The following is a 23198-nucleotide window of genomic DNA, read 5'->3' on the forward strand; positions in this document are numbered from 1 at the left end:
ACTCAAACAAACTACAATACCCAGATTCTTGGTAACGAAAGATGTGTCCCCAAGGGGATCGCTAATTTGTTTTTAACACTATTTTTTCGACAACAATGGCACATAAAAATGAGCTATATCAGGCCTACTTCATTTGTTAGCAGGATCAACCTGTTTAATTTGCTGACAATAAGAAAAATCTAGAACATCACCAGTCTTGCTCTTTAAACTACATACTGTAAAAGAATAGATGGCATGTATGATGTTCAGCTTTTCCATATAGAGGAGTAACACATAACCTCTTTGTGAACTCAGCCGTCTGGATGAATTATGTGGGTCTAATCGGTGACCCCCGAGAGCCTAATTCAAACTCATTGCAAGTATGTGTCGAGGGGCTGGAGGAAGGGCCCCTGTATTGTTCAGCCCAGCTCACTGGCTGTTGTTTTAATGGCAGATGAGAGATTAATGGCGATCTAATGACTGTGGGGAGGACACAGTGCAACAATAGAGTCCTGGTATAACGCAGGGCAAGTGCATTACTCAGTCAAGACAACTGTCTGCATGGATGCACACAAACACACATACAAGCATACAAGCGTAAAATGTACACACAAACACATTTGGTTAATCCCCAGACTCACAATCACAGACATGTGTACAGATGCACGCAGAGTGAGAACGAAAGTGACTTCTATTGATTTGTCAGTTGAGAAGTTTTGCAGTCATCTGCCATCAGTGCACCCCGTCTCATCACGAGCAAAACAAACTGAGCTAATTCTCAACCCGCCAACCCCCCAGTGTGACAAAAGAAGGCTAATTTATGCATTGGCGACATGGTGTGCGAGGAATAAGAGTGTGGCAGCGGGACTGGATGCTCACTCGTGGATCGCGGTAATTGTGATTTGGTTGCTAGGATGTTGAGGGTAATGAATGTCTTGTTGATGCAGTTTGTCATAACCCGTGCCATCCGTGGCTGCTTGAGGACACAGAGCCTATTAGTTAAACACAGACACATTGGCCATGCCATGATGTATGAGCCCACCAGACAAAAGGCATTAGTCAATTTATGAGAGAAAATGAAGGAAACCGGCAGGCTACGGTAGATGTTGAATAAGATTGTGGATTAGACTAGGCAGTATGAAGCAAACCTCTTGACTTTTGCCACTGGGTTTTTAGTCATTTTATAATAGCATACTGGGGTACGCATTAGAGAAAAGAATGTTTTAATTGGAGTTCATATGCTTCCGATTACCTCAGTTATGATACAGTAGGAGGCTGTTTTTCCCTTGGAAGTATCACTCACTAACACACACGCTGTTGTGGTTGTCTTATGAATAAAAGAAAATACTCATATTGTAATTCCAAAAAGCAGAATACAAGACAAATCATGTTTCATTCCAAGGTTTTACCAGTGGGATGTAGCTGTATTCATGAAGCCTAATTGAAAGGAAGCCCGCCTTGAATATGGAAGTGGTACAAAGAGCAGGAAATGAGATGGTTCTTAATGCGTTCACTGACAGATGATAACCTTTGATTTCCCCCCACTTACATCAGAAATGGCTGCTTGGAATGACAGTCACAAGTCAACAGTCTCTGATGTCTGCCTGTGTGTTTCTACTGCTGGTGTTGGTATGCTGGGTTGTGGAAAGATAGACATGTGAAGAGCGAGGCAGGAGAAAACCCTTGAGACACACATAAAAAACACATAGGTAGAAACAGAAAGCTCTGCCGTCTAGTGCTTTGGCAAAATACAGCCTTTTTACACACTGAATTTAAATGAAATTGACTGACTTACAGTGACAAAGACCGACAAAAAGGGAAAGAAACGCCCAGACAAAGAAAAAACACCTCACATAAAGAAGAATGACAATAAGATTAGATCAAAAATCCATGAGTCATTTTAATGAAAATAGATACATACACATGCTGTGTATCTTTTAAGCAAAGGTGTCCACCATAGCTCACCTTGTTGTGCCAACATTCAACATGTAGACACTCATAGTGACCATCGTTTGGCAGAGTGTACTGACACTGGCTTGCTATGCATGTTTACCAGATAACAGCAAACTGTTCATTTTGTCGTTTAGCCAACTCACAAAATAAATGTTGATGCAGCTTATAAAATGTAAAACACGAGAAGCCTGCTGCAGCATTAAATCCTAGCCTTTGTTTTATGAGGGACAATTAGGAACAGGAAGATCGTAGTTAGGAGACATTTTATGTTTTAAAGGGGTTATTGGCACAATGGTTCAAAATGGCACTCTGGGTATTATGAAGACTGTCTGAAATGATTCTGGGAAATGTAGGAAATAACCTTTTGTTTTAGCCCTCCATAGAGAGGTAGCAGCGTATGATCAGCTGTAGAGCGACAAAGTCGATCTTGTTCAAGGACACTTGAGCAGTGCAGATGCTTCATGTTGAGGGGCTTGGTTGCAGGATAACCAGTTGAAGGACAGTACATCAGCCTGTTACTTTTAGCAGATAATATTGAACAGGGACATGTGGGACGCACTGGTCCCTGCTGTTGCTGCGAGACTATGAAAAAGCATTTGAAGCACGCCACTCTTTTGCTAAAAGTACATACATTTTTAACTTTTAGCACTCCCTCTGAAGCTAAGATCTGACAGCTAAAACAAGCCAGCACTGTGAAGAGCTTTTCCCAGAAAAAAACACAGTCTAATCTACTGCATACAGATACTGTGTGCAGGACTGACCTGAGCGGGCTACTTAACATCCGTCCCGACAGCAGCTATTTAATCCACGTTTCATGTTGTCATGCAGTCTCCCTCCAAGCAAAACTAATTGGTTGTTTTTGCCTGTTGTGCAGGACCCATGTCTGTGAAAAACTGTGAAGGACACTCATTACAACTTGTATACACAATTGCAGGCGTGGACATAGATGCAATCATGAGTGCAGACGAGCACATAAACATAGGCAGCAAGAGCTGAACTGTGTTCCGTGAATAAGGGTCCTAATAAGAGCACTGAGCGGAATCTCCTTGAACCCGTTGCCATAGCTTATCACACACACATAACACACATATGCACACCCCAAGCTGGCACCACTACTACCCACACAAACACACATCTCTCGCAGCCCCTTCCACGCGCTCCTTTCCATCTGATTTGCATTTTGGTTAACACTCTAATTGCCTCTCATTAAATACCTTGTCACTTTGATTAATTGGTGCGATACAGAAATGTAAAACAGCGGAGCATTACAATGCATAATGAACAGTTGCTGATTGGGAAAGACGAACAAGCCGGGCTAAAAATGCAAAACAGAGGTGAAATCTCACTAACTCCTTGTGCACTTTTAAAGTTGAGTCAGGGTTTTTCTATTCCTGAAGTAAATAAGAGAGTAACCTGAATTCAAGATTTTGCATTTTCACTCATATTAATGCTGCATTCACATTGGATCAGGCAGACAGTAGACGACAGACAAACACCTTGCACGGATAAAACAAATATTGGCACAAAAAAGGTGTGATGAAATGTTGCTATGGTGATATCGTATTGTTTACAGAGAATGGAAAAAATATATTAAATACAATTATTTATTTGGGTATGTTATTTTATGGAATTTAATTATTAGCTTCTTCAGATTGCCCATCTTTTCTCCTTGTGTGGGAGATATGTAACATCCGGTTGTAAATTCTGTCACAGAGCACGGCAAAAAGTTACAATATTTCAACTTTAACCGCTTCCGTTGCCAGTATTCTATGCTGGCCTAATTTTACTGTCCTGCTCTCATCCACTAAAATGATAATCAGTTTGCCATCAGCCTGAATCCATGTGAAGGCAGCATTAGGCGTGTGCAATGACGTACTAATGAACTCTCCATGCATGTCACAATTAGTTTCTCCGCCAATCCATTTCTAGTGACAGGGGGAAGATAAATGCCAACGTTGCAATAAACTAAACAACAGATTCAGCCATAAAGGAAGACTATAAGTAGGCTGTGGTTGCTCTGGTCAACTACAACAGCGCTGAATGATTGGGATGCTGCTAAAATAGGACTCAGCTAATCTTTCCTGACTAAATATAGGTTAAAATGAATCAGATCACAGCATAACAGCAGTCATTTACTGCAGTCATCATACTCAGCTTGAAATTGGCTATAATTGTAGTGAATTATATATTTTCCTCTCTCAGCAACATCTTACACAAAGCTCTGGGTTTCTCTATCCATCTGAAATAGCAGTGCTGTAATTGTACAGTGAGTGAGAGGTAATATTAGCGTTGGGATTTTTTCACTCAGAGCACTTCAGAATCATAAAGAAACTAAACTTGACTTATATCTACTGTATTGTGTTAGATGATCTTTGAATGAGAACGGACTGTAAAATATGTAGGACAAACAACGGTGGCTGCAAAACTCAGGAAAAATGTACAGGGCCTGTTCTGGGATACTGTAGAAACATGGTGGTTCAACATGGCGGCTTCCTTGGAAGGCAGACCACAGCGTCTGTAGATAAAAACATCTCATTATAAAGTAATAAAAACACACTGATGAAAACATACCTATGAATATTCTATTCCATTTTTGATACAAGATCCTCCTAAATGTTACACACTGGACCTTAAAAGAGAAACTCTGTCATTTTTTTTAACCTGGGAGAAGTTAGCTAACAATGGGAGATGTTAAATTTGCACTTGCCACCGTTGTTGAGGAGAGTCAGGGAAATGCAAACTCCAGCAAAACGATGCATCAGAGCAAGAAAGCCTCCTAAAGCTTTCAGATAAACTTCAGTTTTAGATAAACCTCTCAAATCTTGTCCAACCGAAAGTAAACACAAAAATGAGCTCCCTGGATTAGTGACTGTAGCTGAGTAGGGAACTACTTAGGGACGACTTTGCTGCTTTCATTTGCCTCAAAATCATTAACTGACCATTTGCAAATAGTTTAGATCAATATAATGTAGAACTTGATAGTATGGTTGATTATTTTACACAGTCTGGAAAGAAAAAAAAAAAAAAAAGATTTTAACCTTTATTCTGTCTTGCTAGCTCGCCGCAGGTGCTTGTCACACAAGCATCAATAACATCACGGTATTCTCATCCCGCACAAGGCAAGGGTCAATGTGATTCAGTTGACCGAGCATGGTCCACCAGTTGCACAGCCTGCCACTCAAATTTATGAAACCATCATCTTCTTTGCCTCCACTGCACTAGGTTATATTGCATGTCAGAGACTTTTATTATGGAAATGAGACATTTATGACAGTGAGCCCTCGCCACATAAGAGCGGCCTCCTGAATCATCTCAATGCCGCTGAAGGAGGGAGAAATGAGATATGGCAGATTATTGGAGCACGCCACCTGCGCTTCGTCACTCATCACAATATGCCTATTTATATGAATGTAAAAACAATCTCACTCGTATTGCTCAAGTTCACAAAAAATCATGATCTGGGGGATTTACGTATGAAAGCTTTCTGGTGGTATTGAGTGCTGTGTCTCCTCTGGGGCAGACGAGGCCTGTGTTGAATAGGCCGAGGGTCCCTCCTCGGCAGCTTGTTGTTTCGTGGTCCATTGTAAGCCTATTCAGTCTGAGATACTGGCATTATTCAGTCAAACATGGTTAATGCAAACAACCTCATTGTAGAGCTGTTTTAAGTCTGTTGGGAGCTGATGTAATGCTTAAACTGTGTGTGTATGTGGCTTGTGTGCGTCTGCTTCCATTTGCTCACAATGACACCATATCTGTCAGATTTAGCTGTGAGGTTGAGTGGTTTCTATCACGCTCTTATCTCTGCACAGCAAGCACACCCATTCACATGTACACACACACACACACACACACACACACACACACACACACACACACACACACACACACACACACACACACATAAACACACACAAACAAAGTCTTATCTCTTGGCTTTCCTTATCGCTCCTGTTTGTATTCAAAAGTGGAAACAACATTTAGCCATCGTAGTGGCCAACTGATTACACCCGGTGACACATTTAAAGGTTGACACAAGCCCTCTCTTGAGCATATTGAAAGCCTCAGACACTGATTGGCTTTCACTGTGCTACTTTCAACCCCGTCTTAAACACATGTAGGCCATATCCGCACCATGGTCCGCTAGTAACCCCTCAAAGTCAATGATGTGTGTAATTGGTGTATCACAGGCAGCTAAATGTTACATTATAAGCTGGTAGCTGAGACTATCTGTGTGACTTTTAAAGTCTGTGTGGAGTTATGTCTGGAAGTGACCTATCAAAACGTATTTTACCAATTCACTGGACTTTTCAGAGCACAAAAGGAGAGAGGATACAGTGCTGTGAATTCAGGATGTCTACCATTATTCTTCTCTACAAAGTCAAAACGCATCTATTTGGTAATTGAGATGCACTCAATTAATTCATATCATTTGATGTGGTTAAGCAACCTTAATCTCACTTAAATGTATTACATGCTGGATTAATTTTGTTTCTTATACTGTGTTCGCGCTGCACCCTTAAGACTGTCCAATAATCAGGTCCTAAGATTGGTAAAATTTTTATACAGCCTAAAATATTTCATTGAATAAAAGGTACCCTTCTAACCCCCTGTTACCTACTGTTCCTGTAGTCAGTGCTTTCTGTCATTGTAGGCCAGTAGATAGAAAAGATAAAATAAAGGACACAAAACATACAGAAGGTGTCTCAAAGAGTAAAAACAAGCATACAAAGTGGGCAGATAACAAGCAAATGACATTTTCACTAAAGGCTGAAGATCGATGATGACACATTGCGCTCCCTGAACGCACAAAGTAAAAACACACACACATAAGCTACGTTATAGTCTTTCCTCCCAAACGGGAGCACACCACTTTGAACCTTGACCTTTTGGAAGAGTGTTTGGACAGACAAGAAGCTTTGGTTTGGGGCAACTGGGAACCATTTTTTATTGGCAATGGTAACCTTTAACTTGAGAGGTATATGAAGGCTGTGCTAGATTGTTGGTTCATTACAGCCCTCCCTATGGACTGCCGTGAACTCTGACTATTTTTAGGGTTCTCGGGGAGCTTTCATAGGTTATATCAGATGATGTAATGACTTGATATTGTTTCTCCGTCAGCTTGGTCACAGGAGCGCTGTTGAGTGATGAGAAAGGGAACTTGTAATCAAAATGGAATTACTGTTTGATATTGATGGAATCCGCACACCTACATGTCTCAGTATAGACTGCATGTATCTCCCATGTGGGTTTGCCCACTCACACCTGCATACATACATACATACATACATACAGATAGAAAAGGAAGACACCATGCTATGACTAAATTAAACTACAATCACTATGGGGAAACAGTCTTTGCAAGAGTAAATAATAATATAACAATAGGAAAATGCAAAGAAAGAGATCAGAAAATGGGAATATGTCAAGGAAAAGTATGGAAAATGTTTAAATATGGATTGCTATGCCACTAATGGAGAACAACTAATACAAATAAGAAGTAATTCATTATTTAAAGCGTATGTAGACATAAAGAAAACAGTAACGATGTTTGTGATTTCAAACCTTTTTGCCCAATTTACATCTCAATTGTCACAATGTTCTAAAAGTCTTCCCTTACTTGTCTGCTTCTCTTTATCTCCTCCTTTGTGGTTTAATTATCCCTAATGCTTTGTAAATTCCGTGTATATGATGTACAAAATGTGTGTTGCACACAAACACGTACACACATAAAACCTGCGCGTTCTGAGCCATTATCCCCGGTCTTTGTCACATCTGCTGGCGATTAATCAGCCCCCAGTTAGCTCATCAACAGGCAGATTGAATAGAGGAACAACAGCAGGTAAACACACTGGCAGGTGTACCCGCACAATCACTTCCTGCCTTACAGAGCATTCCCTCTGATTGGAGATTAATGTGTCCATCTGGACCTCATTACAACTTAAAAATGTTGTGGAACTTTCCCTATACTTTTTCTGAGATGCACATAGGTTCAGGGACGATAAAACGAAGTTAATGCGTGTGGAGGAGAACCTTTATGTGGCAAAAACATGTCGTAACAAGAAATGTCAAAGGTTCAATGCAGTCATGAGTTAATTGCCATCCTAGCTGCAGATGGCAGTAGAATTTATCATGTGTGGGTCCAACATAATGGTATATTAGTTTCCATACCCATGCAAGGTATACAGTGGGCCACTTATACCATAAAGAAAACTATCATCGGCCGGATGTCCAATTTGTTGCTACTACTTCCAACACCAGGCTAAAATGTATAGGAGATAGTCCAGAAGTTATTCTCCCAATAATGATGCTGACATTGGGCATATACTTCCACATTTTAAGCCCTTGACAAACACTCTGACACCATCCAAAATCAATGCAAACAATCAATTTCAGGATGTGACAGGCTGAAAATGAACTTGGCATACAGAGGTTAAACTAATTGGGTTAAACTTGCATGAGCGTGAGAGAGAAAATGTATAGGTGTGGGTGTTTTCACACTGAGAGCTGTCAGTATATGACATCTCTTCTCCACTGATTCCCTTGTGGCAAAACCTTTTCTGAGCTTGCAAATTAAGTAGGTGCTGCTTGCTAAAACTGATATTCCCAATGGAGCAAGGTCTACCCCCACGGCTCCTTCCCCACTTTGCTGCTCATTTGCTTAAATCAGTATTGTTATTATTGTTATTATTCTGCATCTAATGGGCTTAATGGTAGAAATGCAATGAATAAATAATGCATTTGAGTTAGATTAATTTGAAGAAGAATATTGGTGCAACACAGAATGAGATAAAATGAGCTCATTAAATAATTTTTCTCCTTCAGCAAATGCGGCAATCTAGTACATTATACAGTCTCTGTAAATTTGGCTTTAGCCTAAAGGTTGGGAATAGCTGGTCAGCAGTTAAAATGTCTGAACCTGCTGGGAAAGTGTACTGCATAGGTAAAAAAAGGGGGGGAGAATATGTAATGTGCTCCCTCCATCAAGAATTACTGCCAGAGTGCCCTTTATAAAAGCACTTAACTTGTAGTTGCTTTACAGGAAGCTCTTTGGTGCCTAACTGTGGAGACATGTAAAGGTACTAAGGCTCCAAGGTGTGAATGTGAAACAGGTTGTCTCTGGTGGTTGCTCGATACATGTCAGATTGTCCTTGGATAAATGAGGGTTAAAAAAAGGCACTGTGGTCTTTATTAAGATCTCCTCTCACCTTCTACTGACTAGTTTTCAGAGAACATGTATATTGTAATTATTGTCACTGACAAAGGAATTCACAACACAACACGGTTTGCATCTTTTCACCATGACATGCAACATGAAGGAGGACAGGGTATCCTAGTGATTTGGTGTCCTCTTCCCCCAGGTGAATGCGCGTGACTTCTCCAAGGTTGACCATGAGGAGGCAGTGGTGGAGGCCATCAGGCGAGACCCCATCGTTGTCCAGGTTCTCCGTCGAACCCCCACCAGAGCCACGGCCACAGTTGCACATAACCACAGCAGCACGCCACAGGATGTGTGTGTGGTGGATGTTTGCACGCAAACGGACATCACCTTCGAGCACATTATGGCACTGGCGAAACTTCGGCCTGCTACTCCACCCGTCCCTGACATCTGTCCCTTCCTTTTGTCTGACAGGTGAGGGCAAACACTTGTTGTCAAGTTGAAGCCAATGCAAGAAGTTCCATCTACTGAAGGGTGGCTGAATGTTAATGGTACACACTGAGTAGACAATTACTACCCTATATTTTGTTATCTGGAATCAGGGGATAGTTTTTTCTCTCAAATTGAAGTAAAGATTCCCTGAAGCTTTTCTGTTGTTCTCTTTCATTCCATGGTAGGTATTAAGCAGTTGTTCATAGTGTGGAAATCCCCAGCATAGCTAAGTACTTTATCCCTGTGATATCATTATGCAGAGCCAAACCTGCTTGCAATAATTGCTTCTGTGTGCTACATTCATTTTCTTTAATGGGAGCTTTTGCTGGGCGATTAAAAGCCAATGGGCTGATAGAGCAGGCATTCTGGCGCTACGTCAATTTTGTGGCTATTTATAGGGCTTTGCTGGACAGCAGATTAAATCAATTTGTCCTATAAAACTACAAATCTGCCAGTCCTGGTCAATGATTATGGAGAGGCAGTTATCATGGTGACAGTTTACAGAGGTCATGGTTTTTATGGGGGTGAATGGTTGATGTCTATATTGATTGTTCAGAGTTTTGTTGCAACTACTAAGATATGTAACACATACAACTTTTAAGTAAGGAACTTTTGTTTTTTTAATCTCTCAAGAAAGCCATTGATTCATGATCTTTAACTTAATTATCTCTTCAATTCTTCTTTTTTCTCTCAAGTTGCCATTCCATCCACACCATGGAACATGAGTTTTATGAATGTCCAGAGTACCTGTCCAATACCCCAGCTGAGGTTGAGAGGACTGAGGAGTATGAGTATGAGGTAAAGTTCTGCATCTTTCTGTTGTATGAGGGTTCTTTTACTGTACTGAGACAGTACAATATGTTTTTGCCCCTTTTGTCTGTCATTCAATGCATCCACAACTTTGGTCCTGAACAAGATAACTTGACAACAACATTGGTACGAAATTTTGTATAACTTTTCATGGTCCATAGAGGATGAATATTAATCTATTTATCAGCTTAAACATTTTGCTCTTATAGCATAAATATCCACTACTGCATCCTGCACTTGGTGCCCAAGGGTTTTGGATACTGACCATGAGCCGCAGTGTTATTGGTTTGCGTCCTTTGTTGTATCTTGATTACCATCCCTCTCTCCCCTCTTTCCATTTAATTTATCTAGTGTTATCTAACCAATTAAGGCATAGAAAGCTCAAAATAATAATAAAAAATAAAAAAAAACATTATGGGCAAATTTCCATGTAATTTACTAATCATATGTATGCTTCCCAGAGGATGGACCCTTTCAATATTGGACAATGTATTAGGTCTGGAGTATCAAGTCTTCCTGTGAAGATGGTGATAATGTTTTATGAAATGCATATAGAGCTACATGATGTGCACAGGACAATACTTATATAGAAATGTTAATTTTTTAAGCTATTTGTGGCATAATTTCCATGCTATTGGAACTAGATTGAATAGGCTTAATTATTTTTATTCATACAGTCGGTCAGGGCCACCGTTGTGCCAGTAATACACAATCCCTGTAGATAATTCAAGGCTGGCCCTGATGTATGATGCTCACAAGTACCACAACAATAAAATAAAAACTGTACAAGAAAATTGGCTGCCCCTTGTGAAAACTACATCTTGTCCTGATATTGTTTTGTGTAGCATAGCAAAGTCCCTGGGTTTAAGACGGAAGGCCATTCTTCATGTAATTGTAGCAAAAGTAAGGCCTCCTTGAATCACCAGTGTTTTATTCACAGGGCATTTCATCATGCACTGTCCTTCAGAAATGTTTGAGTCCCTTTTCAGACAGCCACTTGAAGCTGAACAGAAATTGTGAGTATGTTATTTGCTAAAAAGCAAACACTCACGGGTATCAGAATGGATATGTTGGGATTTCATCCACAACCAGGCAGTTACAGTAGATTGTGGCAATGCTGACATGTTGGCAGGTAATGTTAACCCTGTTTATCATTTTACTTTAGCATGTAAACACGCTAACATTTGCTCATTAGCACAAAACACAGTATACAGCTTAAGTTGATGCCTATTTGTTTTACCCAAGACATTCATTTTGGCAATAGTGATAAATGCCAGACTTTGTTAAAATGGAGAATAATTTTGTCAGATTATGTGTGCATATAAAATATAACTCAAAACACAATGATTAAATCTGCATGTTATTCAGTCCATTCAATCAGACAATTTCTAATATTTACACAGTTCTTTTCCAGCAATGCTTTGCTACATATTCACATTTAAGTGAGTGAGCAGCTCCAGAGATGTTTGCTGAAGGGGTACTTATGATCAGAAGAGTATATATGTCACACAGTCAATGGTCTATGCCCACAAGTGTCTTCATTGTAACAGATGCATCATGCCACTCAGACAGTGGACCTTGAGGTCATGCAAGGTGACAGTGATGGGTGACGTTTGCTACTGTCAGTGGTCCCCCCCTGGTTTAATAGGCACTTCCTGGTTCAGTGAACTGCATTGTGGGTCATTAGGATTCCTCTGCTGCCAGCTGTGGCCTTACCTTACAGTCTCCAGTGTGTGTCAGTGGTGGGAGCAGGGGGCGAAGGGCTTGTGTGTGTGTGTGTGTGTGTGTGTGTGTGTGTGTGTGTGTGTGTGTGTGTGGTAATAGCAGTAGTATCAGAACAAGGTCAGCTTTAACACACACACACACAGACACATACAGTCAAACTCCAACCCACACCTGCCCGACATACACACACACACCGAATCAACCATCCCCACTTACCTCTGTCCATCCATGTGTGTCTAACTGAAACATGAATGTCTTTCCTTTTGGATGAAACAGACAAGGGCTGCCATTCCCAGGAACATTACTTCTGACAGGTTTAGCTTCACTTCCAACTGATTGTCCACATGGGTACTCCTGCTGCCATAATACTTCTGCAACTTCTGCCAAATCTGCCAAACTATTGCCAGGTAGCAGACAGTAGATGTAGAAAATGAGTTTTATATATGGATGCTTTGATTGTTAGCTTAAAAAGTAAAGTTCACAGTAGAATAGCAAGCTATTCCAATTCCAATTCCCAGAGTTACTAAAATTACTGTTGTGAATATCAGAGTTAATAAGCGTGCTCGCAACATTTACAACCCCTGCTGGATATTAATATCTACTTTCCAGGCAAAGTAATGTTGAAGATGTTATACAGATTTTAATGAATGCTCTGTTTGGTCACCAGGTTACACAGTGCAGTTAATGAAGTGGCAACAGTCTGCCAGAAAGCAGCCAGTTAGCGGTTTGCCAAATTAGTCAAAATAAACATGTCTTAATTATGGATCGTCAACGGGTGCCAAACTTCAAAGGCTGGATTTTTTAATCCTCAAAAACAAAAAAATATTGGTATGCAAAGGGTGGTAGAGGGAAGAATCAAGAGTCTTCCGGAGTTTTGTCAGTGAAAGTACAAAATAAGATCAAACAAAGCAGAAAGACATGTTATCAAGTGACACACTCAGAACTGAGAGAAGGGTACTCCTGTGATTTTAATATTGCAGTGTGTGTGAGTACTTGAGAGAGACAGGTTAAATTAAGAATGGTCAAAATTCTTGAAAAAATCAGAATAGCCAGACTTTTACCCTCTAGTATGTGCCAAGCACCAAAAACTCTGGGTCCTCTAATTACCTTGATGCAACTGGTTTTGTAACCATCCCTGCCTGATAAATGCCAGCATCCTTCAAAATCCAAACCCCCTTTGTAAAGTTCGTAAAGCAGATTTTAGGTTAAAAATGTATAGTCTTTAACCAAATCCAACATAACTCTGATGGCATCATTGTGGTTATTTTGTCAATAAGCTACCGTCCTGCCAACACCACATGTATATGTTGAGGTTGTCTGTGGCACATAATGTCTGCAAAGACCAAGTACCAGAACAGATAAGACATTCGCTAAAAAAATCTGAAAGTAGCTTATAAAAAAGAAGCCCGGTATCAATAGGAAAACCTCTAAGTAAAAATAACTTCTAAGCTTTCCCTGACTGAATGAATTACTGTCACTACACTTTAAAGACTGTTGCTATAAAATAGTGACAGCTGGAAGGGTGTCATCATCTGCAAAGTGGAAACAATGAGCCAATGAACATTAGGCATGGCAATCACTTCTTTTGAATGAAACATGAGGTAACCGATGAGTGCATATCAGGCTGAAATGTTACTAACAGATGTTTAATGTGGCTCTAAAAGGCAGGGCGCCATTTATTGTCATACGTCTCAAGTTCTCATATACCTAAGTCGCATGTGGTTAATGTGATCTCTCCTACTGAAAATTAGGAAACCACATACTAAAAATTAAGAAGATAAATTCCATAAAATTGTCACCATGCATTATAAGCAACATGGAATTCGTTAGATGTCACTGCTGTGCCATAAATTTAAACTCCACAGTGGCACATATTAAGATCCAATCATCACTAATCAAGCCACTCTACAATTTCAGCACCTACGGCTTCAGGCATCTGGAGACCATTCACTGGTGGGCTTCACACAAGCGATAACTGACTCCAGTAATCTAGTAAAACCCAACCTACCACCCAATGTGCTCTGACATTAAAGCGTTAGCGCTGTCTGATCTCACTGTATGCAGCTGTTATTTCACTGTCAGGGTTCGTACAAATCAGCCAGTGTGCTTAACTGTTGAGGAGTGTGGGTAGTCGAGACTAGCTGTTACTATATTATAAACTCCTAACACACCCCAACCTTTGAAGGTCAGAGCTGTCTGCACAGGGGGTTAAATGCCACAGAAATTAATTACTTCCCCTGTCAATCTCTGCTATCGTGGTTTCCCATGACAGAAGAAAAAGAGGGCTGGGGCTTAATTCTTGCCCCCCACCCTCATCCTTTTTTTACCCCACTCCCCTCCTTTCACAACTTCACCAGGCTGAAATGAATTTGGCAGCGTGGGGTTAATAAAGATTACCCCCAGAGTTATCTTTATGTGATTACGTTTATACACAGCAGGGATCAAAAAGAGCCAATTGCTAGTCGGGTTACATTTAGAGAAATTTCCTGTGGGAGGGGACCAGCCAATGGAATACCACCACTATAGCCATCAAATACCTGCCCTGTATGTTGCCACATGCTGGATTCAGTTTGATAGTGACAGGCTTTTATTCCATTGATGTACAGAACACATGGTGGGTCTATGTTTGTGTGTGTGTGTGTGTGGGTGGGTGTGTGTGGGTGGGTGTGTGTGTGTGTGTGTGTGTGTTGTGTGTGTGTGTGTGTGTGTGTGCGTGTGCGTGTGCGTGTGTGTTTAGATTCAGTCATTGTGCTGGGTTGAGTTCTAGTGTGGTGACTTTTACAACTTTAAGTCGTAGCAGTCTGTCAGTGTAGGTGGACCAAGAGATCCAAGAGACCAAACCAGTCTGGAACTGAAAAATTAATCAGTCTGTGTGTGTGTGTGTGTGTGTGTGTGTGTGTGTGTGTGTGTGTGTGTGTGTGTGTGTGTGTGTGTGTGTGTGTGTGTGTGTGTGTGTGTATGTACTGCACAATACAGACATCTTTTTCTTTGATTTCTAAAACTTTCGGATGAATAATGGTTGGTAAAAGGCTAGCGTCATTCCTGACTGGTACCCTGCTTAAATGACAGCAATGAGGGTAGCAGCTTTGTCCTGCTCTTTATTGAAGTTAAGGAAGTTTATTTATTAGTCATCCTTAAAACTCTGTTCAACCCCATTTTCAGACAAAGGAGGTAGCTGTTTTCAGCATAAAAAGGTCTGATCAACCCACTGTACGCTTAAGCGGTTATGAAACAGTCTCAATTTAACATATGAACTTATAATATGCTAATATGTCAGAGCTTATAGCTTGTTGCGCTGCCAAAAACAAAAAAATCTGTTCATGCAGGTTAAAAGCTGTGACATGAAAGAAATAGAGAAAGTCTTTGTTAAATAAACTGAAGAGACATTGAGGCAACATGAATTGAGAACATGTAATTGCATCAATGTCTCATGAAGAAATATCCATTCAGCTAATTTACAATAGCAAGTTTTCCCAGAAACATAATGAAGCTCTAATTATGTTTTTAATCAACATAAAGAGGAAACTTTTATTTGACTTCACCATACATAGTTATTTTGTTTTTCCTCCAGCTCACAGATATATCTTGATTAAAGCTCTTACAGTTTATGTTTAGTGATTAGGCATGTAGTTGTTAAGGTTAGGGTTAGGGGCTTGGGAATGCACTGTGCAACATTCCTCGTAAGTCTGTGTGTGTAAAAGAGAGTTTGATGTTTGATGTTGCTTGGATATTATCACAGAAAATAACATAAATCCTCTTTGCCAAACACAAATTCACTTCTCCCAAAGTGATTAGTAACGGTAATGTAGAGCATAGCAATCAAGTTGGACCTCATCTCCCATGAGTGGTATCATCTCAGCTGTTTCTGTAAAACGGATGAATAAACTCCATGTTTGAACTGATATGCTTTTAGAATCCATTATATCCACCGGGGAAAACGTGAGCTCCTAACAGGTGCACCATGGGAAAACATGTTTGGTTCAAAACATTATTGGTTTGTTTGTGTGTGTTGTAACAGGAGGTGGAACTGTGTAGGCAGAACAGCCAAGAGAAGCTTGGCTTGACGCTGTGCTACAGGACTGACGATGAGGAGGACAGCGGCATCTATGTGAGCCAGGTAGGGACAGATGTTGCCGTTATTTGGTCCTCCTACACTGACACTTAGTGAAAAAATTGTGTTACACCTTGTTACCACATTTAACTGTTTTCTTCTTAGAATTTGCTGGTAATTGCTGCTTCTTGCTGTAAAATAAAATGTCCCAGAGAAGCACTGGAGTATAAACTAGAGCTCCCTGATGAGGTCTGATAGAGACAAGGCTGCGTGTTCGTTAAATCAAACGCAGGGCCCCATCATCAGTTTCCTCTGGAGCAGGAAGTTATTAAAAGATGGCATGAAATCCCATTTGAATTCCCTCTTTACATCCTGAAGCAGGGAGCAAGTCGAACTGAATTAGGGAGGAAAGAGAGAAAAATGTTTGCCAGTCAAATATCTACTCTGAATGAGCCACGCATGGCCAAAGAGGATGTCAGGTTTGAAATGTGATTCCCGTCCTGCCATTCTCATTCCTCCTCCTTTTAACGTGTTTTAATTGAAGGTTTTAATTAGCTCTGAGCGACAACCTGCTCCTTCCCCCCCAGAGTAAGTGAAATGACACATCCTCCCATTTACCGTACCCCATCTGAATACCAAACACACAAAACAAAGAGGAAACATATTACAAAGATTCTTTTTAAAATTCTAATGATTTGCAGCTCAGAAACAAACAAAATGAAAACAAATTATTGCATTATTTGGAATTATGAGGGCTTTAAGCGCTACGAACTGAATTAGAAAAGTGTTTAGTCTGACTGCAGGTGCAGTTTCAATCCCATTATGAACAAAAAAAAAGAGGAGGGTGTGAAAAGTAAGAGCTATTATGAGGATTAGAACGTTGCCATAAGGATATTAATGGCAGAAGTACAAAGACCTCTTGTGTATTTAGCTCGTTTTAGCATTATTTAAATTATGTGTATATAAAACCAAGAGGCCTAGCTGCTATTTCTCTGGTTTCTCACCTGCTCTTCTCGAACCAGACGAAGAATCTGAATATATAACCACAAAGAACATCGGCACCTGCTGAACCTCAACAGATCGTGAAAGCAGTCTCCCACCGACAGAACGCATCTATTTTTGTAAATGGATAAAAATGCAAATTTAGCTCATTAAAATGTATGTATGGATAGTATCAGTGCGACTTTTGAAAGTGCTCCCCCCCCCATTTCTACTATGGTTTGTTTTTTTTCCCACATGTAGCTATGTCTTGATCTTCAATGCAAAAACAACAAAGTTTATGAAATGATTACTAAGGGCTTGTGGTGTTGTTGCATATACACTGGGATGCAGTTAGAAAAGCATGAGGTGTTGATTCATTCAACTACAATAGAATCATCTCTGTGCCATAAACTTGGGACATACATTGTTCTTTTCCCTTTTGTCTCTCACAGTCTTTCTGGCGTGCTTCATTTATAACTCACATGCTCTTTTGTATAATGTCACGGACTTACATGTACATACTTCATTGTCAACAGCTACTAAACGCAAGACGTGAAGCACTAATATAAGCCAGCACCAAGAACCTGTGAAACCCCACATGTATCATATGGAAAATACAAGGTTGTCAGAGAGAAAATAAGCATCTTCGCTTTATAAAAACAGACTTTTATTCCTGACAGCAGACAAGAGAGCCGTGGCAAGAGAGTGGTACATCAGTGGTGTTTCAGAGATACACAATAACCTGCTGTCAGCATTGATTTTCAAGCTCTTTCGTGCAGGTGGAGCCAAACAGTATAGCAGCGAGAGATGGACGCATCAAAGAAGGAGATCGTATTCTACAGGTGCGTATTTTCATCTCAGTGGCCAAAGTACATTCACACCAGGTTATATTATGAACTCACATGGCTTCTAACAAGTCTAGATATAAGCCTTAGTATTCCTCACATCAATGGCAGGATGTTATCTTTGATATCAGCCTCATTTTGTACAAAAAAAATCCCCAATTTACTATTTCGTTTTTCTGTGTTGAACAAATATGCCAAGATAGATTCTTCAACCCGCTTGTAGGGCAGTCTTTTTAGAGGATATCCAAGCTCCGGTGTCTCCAGTCTGGGCAAGCAAATGTATATTTAATCACCTCGTTTTACCAGGGAAATTAAAGTCTCTTGCAGTTATATCAGGCACTACATCATCTCTAGCGCTCCTCTCTGTCTTGGTCTAACTCTGTCTCATTATGCGAGAACACCTATGGGGTCACTGTGGATTGTATCCGTTTACTATAGGTATAAAATAGCTTCAGTGGGCATTGTTTTCACACTACAATACAATTAATTAAGTGTAAAGTTTGCACTGTTGACTCCAGGCTTAGCAATCTGTGGCACAAGGTGTGTGTAGCCAAGGTGAACAGTCCCTCGTTAAGAGAAGAGAAGTTGTCTGTTTCTTGTTAATGTCTTCTGCAGTTCCATGTGAATACAGCTCTCACCTTTAGTGGTTTTCTGCAGGTCCATTCTCATGCTCTCTGTCATGTCGCCAAGTACATAAAGTACATATGATATGTACTTTTATGTGTATGTAGATGTATTGTCTACATTTATTTGATACTCTTGTAGGCATAGTTGACGAGTTCATTGGACACACATTTTCTGCATCTGACTGCTCTCCTTCTGATTGGCTGCTGCTGTTACCCTGAAAGCCTATTTAAGCCTCTAGAGCAGCGTAGTCTGTAAATTGAGCTGATGGTGTACAGAGTTGTACGCATCTAAAGAGACTCTCAGTTCTTTGTGGTTTTTCTTGTCATTCTACCTTTTCAAAGTGAGCCTGTATTTTGCAAAGACCAGCACGTTGCTTTGAAGCCAACGTCACCAAACATGGTGGAAAATTATTCTCAAGTAGGAAATTGTAGGCATGACATAGCATCCTGATATCTCTAATTGCAGTGTACTCAAGGCACTTCACTTGGGCTCCACACTTTTGACTGTCAAGTCAAAACACACAAAGGCTGCATGACTTGGCCCAAATGACATATGTCAGTCTAGAATGACGTAAAAGTGAATTCTGGTATGATCGTTCACACAAAAGTCAAAATGTGACCTGTATCTGATTTGGACCACATATGAAAGTGGCCTGAATGAGAATTGAAAAGATCAGATTCCATATGATTGGTGCTGTTTACACTGTCATGAAAAAATCTGATCTGAGTCATATATGAGCAAAAGAATCAAATTTGGGCCACTTTGGCCTCAGTCTGAACACAGCCAAAATGTCAGTTTTTAATTACAATTTAGACGATGATGGCATGTTGGTCACGGTAGGATTTCACACTGTCCGCTGTTCCTTAAAAGATGAATGGAAAATTGTAATTTATTTTCAAATAGAAGGGTTTATAAAGTAAAAATGTAATGCATAACTAAATTAACAGCACAAACTAAGAAAGTCAATTGGAAAAACATTTTTGTGCTTGTTGTTTGTATAAATTATATTTTTTATGCTTGTTGTTTGTATAAATTATATTTTCCAAGCTATTATTGAAATAATGTGCTAGAATATAGTTTGATGTACACTGACTATATGTCCTCAGTAAGCAATATCTCAGCAGTGTACCAACATTACCTCTCCATATTTATTGTAACACTCTTTGAGTACCTCCATTCTCCCACTGTAGTGTTTCTGTGTCCCAGTAGTGTGAATGATTGTGGGGAACAGGGCCTGCTGTACTACTGGCCCTATTATCTTCTTCTGACAGCCCCATTACTCCAGTGAGGAAAAGATGAACGCCACCTGTCAAAGAACAGTTAATTGTGTGTCTGGATGTGTGGTGAGCTCTCATGAGGTCGGACTATGCACTCGCAATTGACTCCCCTTACCGAGTGTGCAGCCTACCCATGCCTTTCCTTGGGATTGCGTAGAGTTTGAGGAAGTGATGGCAAAAAGGAAGGAAGACAAGTCTGGTTTGGAGATTGGAATGGAGGGAGAAAATGGAAAAAGCATGAGAGAGAAAAAGGGTGTCAGGATGTGATAACTCAAGGTGTATCTTACAAAAATGAGAACAATGGTTAGTTGTATTATACTCATCTTTTCATTCCTGTCAGTTAAATGGATCTGGGTGATAAAAGTACAGATTGTCTTTTTTGAATATATGGTTGAGATGTTCTACAAGTTCATTATTTTTAACATGACCATCTATACTTGTCTTTGATGTACAGATTAATGGCTGTGAAGTGCAAGACAGAGAGAAAGCTGTTGCCTTGCTGTCAAGTGAAGACGCAAGGAGCATCATACTGTTGGTGACAAGACCAGAAATGCAGGTAAACACATACACCCCTACACAGGCTTCCTGCCCTATCTTGACAACCTATGTCATGTCAAATAACAACAACTGCCTGCTAAGTGCCTTTTCCTTTCCTTCGAACTGTCAGCATGATTGTATGGAGTTTCTACACACATACATACACACGCAGAGAGAGACAGAGTTTCTGACAGATGTTGTGATTTCAGCTGGAGGAGGAGGTATGGCTGGATGATGAGCAACAGGAGCTCGTGGAGGAGCTGAAGATGGAGATCCTGGAGGAGAGGAGGAAGCAGAAGGAGCGTAACTTTGACAGGGGGGATGAGGTGAGCGTGTAAGCAAAGTGAAATGCATCAAAACAAGAGACAAAAATGTCCAATAAGTAGAACTGGGTAGAAAGGAAGAAACTAAAAAGGAAGTTAGAGAGCAAGGATTTGATTATGAACCAACCATTATGCAAGCCCCCAAACAGCAAAATCGACAAAACCCTGGATTACATTCAATGCCAACATTTCTATTTCACATGCTTCGGTATGGTTAGGGAAAGATTATGGCTATGTAATATAATAAACTATGATGAAGGTTTAGCAACCAAAGCAACTGGTTAAGGTCATGGTTACAGTAAATATATATAAATATAATATAAATATTAGTGCTGTCAAACGATTAAAATATTTAATCGCGATTAATCGCATTAATGTCATAGTTAACTAAACTAAATGCAATTAATCGCACATTTTTATCTATTCTAAATGTCCCTTGATTTCTTTTGTCCCATTATTTTCTCATTTTTCTCAAATAATCTCTCACACAATGTAACACTGTCCATCAATAAAAGGGTAAAAATACAGACCCTCATCCTCCACAACGTAACAGGCCTACAGCAGTAGCCACCCATTTAGCTATGGCGCAGTAACTTTGTTCTTAGTTGTGGTACCCATGTGCTTCGTCTGAAGTCATCCATTGTCGCCTGGCTTACAGGGGGTGGAGAATTCGCATCAGCTGTGTGCTTGGCCATCAAGTGGTATTTCAGACTGGACGTGCTGCGATGATAGCTCAGTTCACTACGACAAAACACACAGATCACTTTGGTCTTGTCAATGGAACCATTTGGCAACTTTTTAAAAGTAAACTTTCCATTCAGAATATTATTGGCATCCATTTCGGCGTCTCACGCCATCCACTCAAAACGTAACGTCTACTACTCTTAAACAAGTGTGTGCGGCCTGCCTGTTGTTTTGTTTCTGGTCTAGCTAGATCCGGTGTGGTGTTGTAAAATTACAAAGTGTGCTAGGCCAAAAAGAACGCTAATCTCGTGATAAAAAAATTTACGCCGTTAAAATGGGTTCGCATTAACGCCGTTAACAACGCGTTTAACTGACAGCACTAATAAATATACGATGGGACAGAAACTCAGGTCTCCAGCATGAAAGTCAGATGTGCCACACGCCCATCAACCACCCTGGCCTACACTACTTCCTGCATTGGCGCTGAACATTGGTATTTGATGTAAATCTTAAGGTGCACGATTGTCCAATATGGACATAATTCCAAGGCTGATCATTCCTCCTTCACAATGCTCTCTGTAACAAAATCATGATCTGCAACAAACAAGCTCTTGCAAATGACTGAAATTACCTTTGAGGAGGACTAACTATTTTTATCTTTCTTCATACACCAGCATCAAGCTGAAGAAGACATGACAACAGACACAGCTACCTGTTCCTCCAATCAAGACAAAGACAGTGGGTTTGGACGCAGTACAGACAGTCCAGAGCACCAACCCCTGCTAGCTAGACTTCACAGGAGGAACCCAGCCCGTTGCCTGAGGGACCGATGGCGTGCAGAGCATCCACACACAAGACAAGCAACTGTAGTGCCACAGGACACCCAGGGTCCGAGGACATTGTCCAAAGGCCAAAGTCATGAAGGGGTAGTCAGTATTCGCAATGGTGGAGGTGGCGTCCTAGGTTTAGAGAATCGCTTCCAGCAACTCTTGGAGCTCAAGTGTCAAATTCGGAATGGAGGCGAGTGTGGGGTGTACTCCATTCGACACAGTATAGAGTGTAGTCTCACTGAGCAAGGAGGAGGGGATGGAGATGGCGTAGATAGTGTTGGAGGAGAGAATGGAATGGAGCAGGAGTTGAGGATGTTAAATGAGGAACTGCGCAGCATTGAGCTTGAGTGCCAGAGCATTATGCAGGCGCATCAGCTTCGCCAGGCCCACCACCTGGACCCCTCACAACCCACATCCTGCTCACCAGGCCGGAGCCCCAAAGATGGACACAAACGACACGGTAGGTTGGCCGACATCCACGAATATCCAGAGAGGTCGGACAGTGATAAGATCCGAGAGAAGGACAGCTCCAGTGCCTACAATACGGCGGAGAGTGCGCGGTCGACACCGCTAGGTATGGAGAGATCTCCTGATCATTCTCTACAGAGACACATCAGCATCACCAACCAGAAAAACCTCAGACTGGCTTCCTCCACACCGTCCAGCCCCATTCCTATCCCCAAGACCCAGGGTACACCCAGTTGCAGCAGACCAGCAGACCCAGGCTCTGTTATCTCCAGCAGCCCAGACCAGAGCAACCCTTCCCGGTCTGAGTCGGACCCTGCCCTGCCTGCAGATGATGAGAGGTGTGAAAAGAAAGGGAGGACCAGAGATTCCAGAAGGGGGCTTTCCTATGGTTCTTCATATCAGACAACCCCCTATCAAGGCCAGGGAGGATCAAGGCAGCTTCAGGTAGGTCTAATCAAGA

At 40.9% G+C, this 23198-nt stretch overlaps 1 protein-coding gene across 1 annotated transcript in view; it reads left to right on the forward strand.

Annotated features, from left to right (window-relative positions):
* Positions 1 to 23198, forward strand: part of pdzrn4 (PDZ domain containing ring finger 4) — a 36716-nt gene that overhangs the window by 11642 nt on the left and 1876 nt on the right. The window contains exons 2-8 of the mRNA XM_051392866.1: positions 9291 to 9562; positions 10276 to 10378; positions 16134 to 16232; positions 17927 to 17989; positions 20351 to 20452; positions 20643 to 20759; positions 22115 to 23182. Coding sequence (XP_051248826.1) covers positions 9291 to 9562; positions 10276 to 10378; positions 16134 to 16232; positions 17927 to 17989; positions 20351 to 20452; positions 20643 to 20759; positions 22115 to 23182 — 1824 coding nt within the window. The remainder of the gene's footprint in view (positions 1 to 9290; positions 9563 to 10275; positions 10379 to 16133; positions 16233 to 17926; positions 17990 to 20350; positions 20453 to 20642; positions 20760 to 22114; positions 23183 to 23198) is intronic.

This window comes from Dicentrarchus labrax, unplaced genomic scaffold (genome assembly GCF_905237075.1).
Source record: "Dicentrarchus labrax unplaced genomic scaffold, dlabrax2021, whole genome shotgun sequence".
NCBI classification, from domain to species: domain Eukaryota; kingdom Metazoa; phylum Chordata; class Actinopteri; family Moronidae; genus Dicentrarchus; species Dicentrarchus labrax.